The 7,023-nt window shown below is 43.2% G+C and overlaps 1 protein-coding gene across 5 annotated transcripts in view; it reads left to right on the top strand.

The window, feature by feature from the left end:
* The window catches only part of LOC111964222 (U2 snRNP-associated SURP motif-containing protein), an 11,928-nt gene extending 4,984 nt beyond the window's left edge, over positions 1-6,944 (top strand). For all 5 annotated transcript variants that reach the window (XM_070443663.1, XM_023988025.1, XM_023988026.2 and 2 more), the window contains exons 13-24: positions 380-552; positions 706-868; positions 1,094-1,173; positions 1,276-1,363; positions 1,486-1,614; positions 1,793-1,973; positions 2,062-2,136; positions 2,219-2,282; positions 4,308-4,455; positions 6,006-6,116; positions 6,254-6,462; positions 6,553-6,944. In XM_070443663.1, coding sequence (XP_070299764.1) covers positions 380-552; positions 706-868; positions 1,094-1,173; positions 1,276-1,363; positions 1,486-1,614; positions 1,793-1,973; positions 2,062-2,136; positions 2,219-2,282; positions 4,308-4,455; positions 6,006-6,116; positions 6,254-6,462; positions 6,553-6,682 — 1,551 coding nt within the window. In that variant the 3' untranslated portion in view covers positions 6,683-6,944. The remainder of the gene's footprint in view (positions 1-379; positions 553-705; positions 869-1,093; positions 1,174-1,275; positions 1,364-1,485; positions 1,615-1,792; positions 1,974-2,061; positions 2,137-2,218; positions 2,283-4,307; positions 4,456-6,005; positions 6,117-6,253; positions 6,463-6,552) is intronic.
* The last annotated feature ends 79 nt before the right edge of the window (positions 6,945-7,023 follow it).

Here is a 7,023-nt window from a genome sequence, read left to right as displayed (position 1 = left end):
AAAACAAAAATCCAGAAAATCACATTGTATGATTTTTAAGTAATTAATTTGCATTTTATTGCATGACATAAGTATTTGATACATCAGAAAAGCAGAACTTAATCGGCAGTGTATCAAATACTTGTTCTCCCCACTGTATATACAGGGAGTATCAGTACCAGACCAATGTGCAGAGGTATTTGAGGTAGACATGTACATGAAGGCAGGTTAAAGTGACTAGGCATCAGGAGAGATAATAAGGTATTTGAGGTAGACATGTACATGAAGGCAGGTTAAAGTGACTAGGCATCAGGAGAGATAATAATAGAAGTGAAATAAAGAACAGTACACACTACACCTCTGCTGCGCCTCATCCATGTCCCTCTCCCTCCATCCCCAGGGCGAGCCCCCCAGTGAGTGGAGGACGGCAGACTTCCGGATGTTCCGTGGGGGCTCCATCTGGAGGCCGCCCCTCCTAAACCCCTACCTCCATGGAGATGAGGAGGCGGGAGAGGAAGAGGAGTCTCCCTCCCTGGAGGAGGAGCTGCTGAAAAAGGGCCAGCTGAAGACAGAGTGAGTGTTGCTGTACATACAGGGCAGAGAGGGAGGTTCTGAGGCAGACTGAAGATGAAAGCATTCTCTCATGGATCTGACGTGTTACTGGAAAAACTGACTTTGGAATATGGACATTCTCAGGATAACAATGAATGCGTGTTTTTATTCCAGGCACAGGGAGAGACTAGAGATGCTGCTGAGAGGACTCACCCCTCGTAGGGAGGACATTGGTGATGCTATGCTGTTCTGTCTGGAGAGAGCCGAGGCAGCGGAGGAGGTGGTGGGGTCCATCGCAGAGTCCCTGTCCCTCCTTCAGACACCACTGCAGAAAAAGGTCCCTTATCCTATGACAGTCTTACACGATCAAGCACATTCACATGGCATATAGTATATAGAAAACATGTATTATCAACGATCCCTGGAGAAATTAGGGTTAAGTGACTTGCTCAAGGCACATCGACAGATTTTTCACTTTGTCGGTTACTGAACCAACTCTAACCACTAGGTTACCTGCCGCCCAGATTATTGCTCACAGTCATGTCTATCTTTATTTCCACAGATTGCCAGACTGTACCTTGTATCCGACATCTTGTACAACTCCTGTGCCAAAGTTGCCAATGCATCTTATTATCGCAAATAGTAAGAAAAGTATATTTTAAATAAGTCTGTCATTACATAATACACATGCTCAGTGGTCATACTGTGTCCTTCTAACGGTTTATTGTTTCTCTGTTCCTTCAGTTTTGAAGCAAAATTGCCCCAGATATTTGGTGACATTAGTGATGCATATCGAAACATACAAGCAAGACTACAAGCTGAACAGTTCAAGGTAACGAGTGAAGTTTTTAAAAAAATGACAATGATTTATAATGTTTTTCCATGCTTGTAATCTGTTATTGCCTTGGCCAGAACAAATACATTATCACTCACCCATATGTCTTCTGTCCTCAGCAAAAGATAATGGGCTGTTTCAGGGCCTGGGAAGACTGGGCCGTATACCCAGAGTCTTACCTGATCCAGCTGCAGAACATCTTCCTGGGTCTGATCAAGGCAGGAGAGGAGGTGATCGAGAGGGTAGAGGTGAGCTGGTTCTCAGGACCTGTCCTGGACAAGACCTGAAAAAGAGTTTTGATCAATGCCTATTTTACTGATGACACTGTTACATTCTCTGATAGTGTGTGTAAATATACAATTCAGCTAGAAGCAGAGCTGAATTTAGCAACATTGGTTTATATGGGCTGGGTATACCTCACCTCAGGTGTCGTCTCCAGACCTGGATGGAGCCCCGTTGGACGGGGCGCCGTTAGACGGAGCTCCACTGGACAACCTCGACGGCTCACCCCTGGCCTGGGACCCTGCCTCCCTGGATGGGGTGCCTGTTGATGACATCGACGGGGTTCCCCTGGGTGCACCCATGGAGGACATTGACGGAATGCCTTGTAAGTCAATCTGGCAGAATTTCTGTGAAAAATGGAAACCATGAAAGCGTTAAAAGATGTGGACTTGATGTAAGTTTGTATTCTGCAGTGGATGACCTGGCCCACTCAAGAGTGGCTCTATCTAAATGGGAGAGGGTGGACGATGCTGACGCTCTCCCACAAGGTACTGTACTGTCAGCACTGTCAACTCAACAATCATATCTCTACTCCTAACCTACAGCTCACCCTGCCGCTTCCTCTTTCAGCTAACACTGAATCCAAATGGGACACTTTGGGAGAGCGAGACTTGGGGGATGACCTGAATGCCAGGTAAGAACCTGGTGCAGGCACTCTTTTCCCCATCACTGAAACCCAAAGCATCACAGAGTTACTGTAATGTAGCATGTGCTGCTGTTGAGTGGTGTTTTCCAGCGCCAGTCCTCCAGTACCCCCAACAGTACAGTTTTGTTGTAACCCTGGACAAAAAAAAGGGCTTAATGATTAATTGACAAGTAGAATCAGGTGTACTTGTATGGGGCCATAACACATATGTACTGTTGGGAGAACTGGAGTTGGGACATAGTGGCTCTTGCATTTTGTTAGAGATTAGTTGACTGGCAACAAATTGTTGCTACATTTGGGGGAAAGTTCATCGATTTTGTTTGGAACAAATCATAGATTGCTTAGGGCTGACAAGATACAGGTACACTGCAGGCAAGGAGATTGAGTCTAAAACAAGTAACTTAACTTGGTGTGTCCCTAGATCAATCCCTTTCTGGAGACCTGATTGCTGCTAAAATTATTTCTAAAATGGCAAACAAATGTAAATGTTTATATGATATTGGATATTTTAACATCAAAGTTAAGAAACTGCTTGTGTCATGTTGATTATGCTGCTCTGCTTGGTATAGTGGGCTATCAAAAAATCTGAAAGAGAATGCAGGTCATGAAAAATAATGTTATCTGTTATATGCTGAATGTCCCCCCTAGGACACATAATGTTATCTGGTATATGCTGAATGTCCCCCCTAGGATCACATATGTTTACTGGGTATATGCCTGAATGTTCCCCCCTAGACCTACATAATGTTATCAGGTATATGCTGAATGTCCCCCTAGGACCCACATAATGTTATCAGGTATATGCTGAATGTCCCCCCTAGGACCCACATAATGTTATCAGGTATATGCTGAATGTCCCCCCTAGGACCTACATAATGTTATCAGGTATATGCTGAATGTCCCCCCTAAGACCTACATAATGTTACCAGGTATATGCTGAATGTCCCCCCTAGGACCCACATAATGTTATCAGGTATATGCTGAATGTTCCCCCTAGGACCTACATAATGTTATCGGGTATATGCTGAATGTCCCCCCTAGGACCCACTAAATGTTATCAGGTATATGCTGAATGTCCCCCTAGGACCCACATAATGTTATCAGGTATATGCTGAATGTCCCCCCTAGGACCCACATAATGTTATCAGGTATATGCTGAATGTCCCCCTAGGACCCACATAATGTTATCAGGTATATGCTGAATGTCCCCCTAGGACCCACATAATGTTATCAGGATATGCTGAATGTCCCCCTAGGACCACATAATGTTATCAGGTATATGCTGAATGTCCCCCTAGGACCCACATATGTTATCAGGTATATGCTGAATGTCCCCCTAGGAACCCCATAATGTTATCAGGTATATGCTGAATGTCCCCCCTAGGACCCACATAATGTTATCAGGTATATGCTGAATGTCCACCCTAGGATCCACATAGGGGTACAGGAGTTCCGGAGAGGTGGGCTTGTTGCCTATGGAGTCCAGAGTGGACCAACTTAATCATACGTTTGACATCTTAAATGATCGTGCCCCAGGTTACATGAAAAACCACATTGGTATMGTSWKTYWSRWYSWRAMWSACKATACCAGAGCTAGTATTATGTCTTGTAAAATCCCAAGAGTAAACAGTGCTGTGAGGAACACATTTTGCTATGGAATAGCCTCCCCCTTGGAGATCAAGAAAAAATAGCTTTAAAAAGCAGGCAAAGGTTTTCATTTGGACAAGGTTGTCTAAGTAAGAGAAATCACTCCACTGCCCCTTGTCCTTACTGCTGGTCAGGTGTATTTATTTGAAGGATCGGTATGACGTGAAATTAATATGGTTGATTAAGGTTAGGGAAAAGTGACACTTTAGGATGTCAATATACATGAATGAATGTTTTTACCATCGAGGTCCACTTTGGAAACAAGCATTTTAATTAATACTTTCGAGTGATATCTTCCAGGTCCACATTGTACATGTCTGTTACCCAAAATAAATTAAATTCCTCTTATCTCCCCCTGGTCCACAGTGCTAACATTAAGGGAGGAGATGGGAAGTCCGAGGGTGACAGCAGCGATGATGACAGCCCCTCCAAGTACGACAATGCTGACTTCAAGAGCTCCCTTAGCAGTTTTGAGATGTCCGAAAGCAAGAGGAGCCGGCTGAGAGAGCTGGAGGTAAGCACAGTCAACAATGCCTACTAGGACCAAGTAACACAGTACGTAACACACTGCAGCAGACCTTCAGACTCAGTCCATACCGGTCAACCAACTAATAATAATACATACAGGGCCTTCAGAAAGTATTTACACCCCTTCACGTATTCCACATTTTGTTGTTAAAGCCTGAATTCAACATGTATTTGTTTTTCCTCATCCATCTACACACAAAATCAATCACATTTATTTATAAAGCCCTTTTTACAGCAGCAGATGTCATAGTGCTATACAGAAACCCAGCCTAAAACCCCAAACAATGCAGAAGCACGGTGGCTAGGAAAAACTCCCAAGAAAGGCAGGAACCTAGGAAGAAACCGGGCTCTGAGGGGTGGCCAGTCCTCTTCTGGCTGTGCCGGTTGGAAATAAGAGTACATGGCCATGTAAGGCCATAATGGAAAAGTGAACAAATTTATTGAAAATGAAATCTCATTCAAATAAGTATTCACACCACTGAGTCAGTACTTTGTAGAATCACCTTTGGCAGAGATTACAGTGAGTCTTTCTGAATTGTGCAACATTTACCCATTTATTTTCAAAAATCTTCAGGCTCTGTCAAATTGGTTGTTGATCATTACTAGACAACCATTTTCAGTTCTTGCCGTAGATTTTAGTCAAAACTAACTCCGCCACTGTCTTCTTGGTAAGCTACTCCAGTGTAGGACAGACATCTATTGGCAGAAAGCTTAAATTCTTGTTAATCTAACTGCACTGTCCAATTTACAGTAGCTATTGTTTGAGGAGTGCAATTTAACAGTTATTACTAAAACAAATTAGGCATATTTGATCAATTTTGACAGGAAATGCAATGGTTCATCGAATCAGTCAAACTTTGCACATACACTGCTGTCATCTAGTGGCCAAAATAATACATTACGGCCTTTCTCTTGCATTTCAAAGATGGTACAAAATAACGCATTTTTTTTGTGTATTATCTTTTACCAGATGTGTGTTAGATGTGCATTTCCTTGCTACAGGCAGTTAGATTTGGGTATGTCATTTTGGGTGAAAATTGGAAAAGGGGCTGATCCTTGAGTTTAGAGTAAATTCTTAATTGTGGGTTAACGACAGATTTTTACCTTGTCAGCAAGGTAAAGGTAAAAAAAATTAAACACTATTACACACAGAGTTCTTGTTATGCACATTTTTAACCCTGAACTTATTTAGGCTTGCCATAACAAAAGGGGTTGAATACTTGACAAGATATTTCAGCTTCTCATTAATTTGTAAAAAAGAAAGGTATTTTTGTAGGCTAGTGATAACAAAAAAATCATTTTTAAATTCAGGCTGTAACAATGTGGGAAAGGTAAAACCCGAGTACGCTTGGCAGTTTGTTTGATTTCCATTAATTTATGCAACAATTGGACCCACTGTCCAAACAGTATGAATGTATGTATCTTATATTTACTCATTTACATTACATTTAAGTCATTTAGCAGACGCTCTTATCCAGAGCGACTTACAAATTGGAAAGTTCATACATATTCATACTCAATGTGTCTCTGCTGCAGGTGAAGGTGATGAAGTTCCAGGATGAGCTGGAGTCTGGGAAGAAGCCCAGGAAGTCAGGGTTAAACATGCAGAAACAGGTGGCGCACTACAGGAACAAGCTGTTGCAAAAGGTGGGTTTCTAGTGTACTTTTTCATAAGCCCAGCAGTAAGGGAAACTGTCCAGATACCATGAAGTTGCAGGTTTAAATGTGACTTTAAAAGAAAACTTCACCGGTTGCAATGGCTCCACATGTTCTGTTTACCTCAGGAGTTTGATAAGGATGACAAGGAGAAGAGAGAGAGATCCATTCCGAAATCAAAAGAGCGATCAAAGAAGGATGAGCGGAGAGACAAGGCGGAGGAGACCAGTAAAGGACGGGACAAGGAGAAGAGTAAAAGGAGTCAAGACCGGGACAGGGGACGGAGTAGAGACACAGAGGAGCGGACACACAAATACAGAGGACATTCTCCTGCAAAGTAAGGCCTATGTGAATCCATTGTTCCATTTAATTTGTGTTCAGCATTCTATATTTGTGCTGACTCACCCCTATCCCACCCTTCCAACAGAATCAAGTCAAAGTCTCCCAAGAAGTCCAAGCGGTCCCGGTCGCCCTCGCCAGTCAGGAAGACGTGGAGGAGGTCTAGCTCCCGGTCGCCACACCGCTCCCACAAAAAGACTAAGAAGAGCAAACACTGATCCTGAGGCCTATGCCTCTCCCCCTGAAGCAGCCAGGCGGCTTTCATGGACTGCCCTGCTCCGCCACACGCTTCTTTCCCACAATGCCTCTGAACTGCCTCTGCAGACCAACTGACAGCTGTTTCCCTCTGCAGTGAAGATTTGGCCATTTTTTTGTAAGATGAACATTGTTTGTACAGTTCTGTTTTCCCGTCAGGTTGTTTTTAAACCCCATTCAGATTGCGACTAGTTCCTGAAACAATAAATCACTCTTGGCAATGTGTCTGTGTTGTCATCCATGCTCCAGGATGGGGAATGGATTAGCTGAGGGTACCATTTAGCCTTTCTAAACAGCATTGGAA

This window comes from Salvelinus sp. IW2-2015, linkage group LG5 (assembly GCF_002910315.2).
Source record: "Salvelinus sp. IW2-2015 linkage group LG5, ASM291031v2, whole genome shotgun sequence".
In the NCBI taxonomy this organism is placed as follows: Eukaryota; Metazoa; Chordata; class Actinopteri; order Salmoniformes; family Salmonidae; genus Salvelinus; species Salvelinus sp. IW2-2015.
This window is presented reverse-complemented; position numbering and strand designations above follow the sequence as displayed.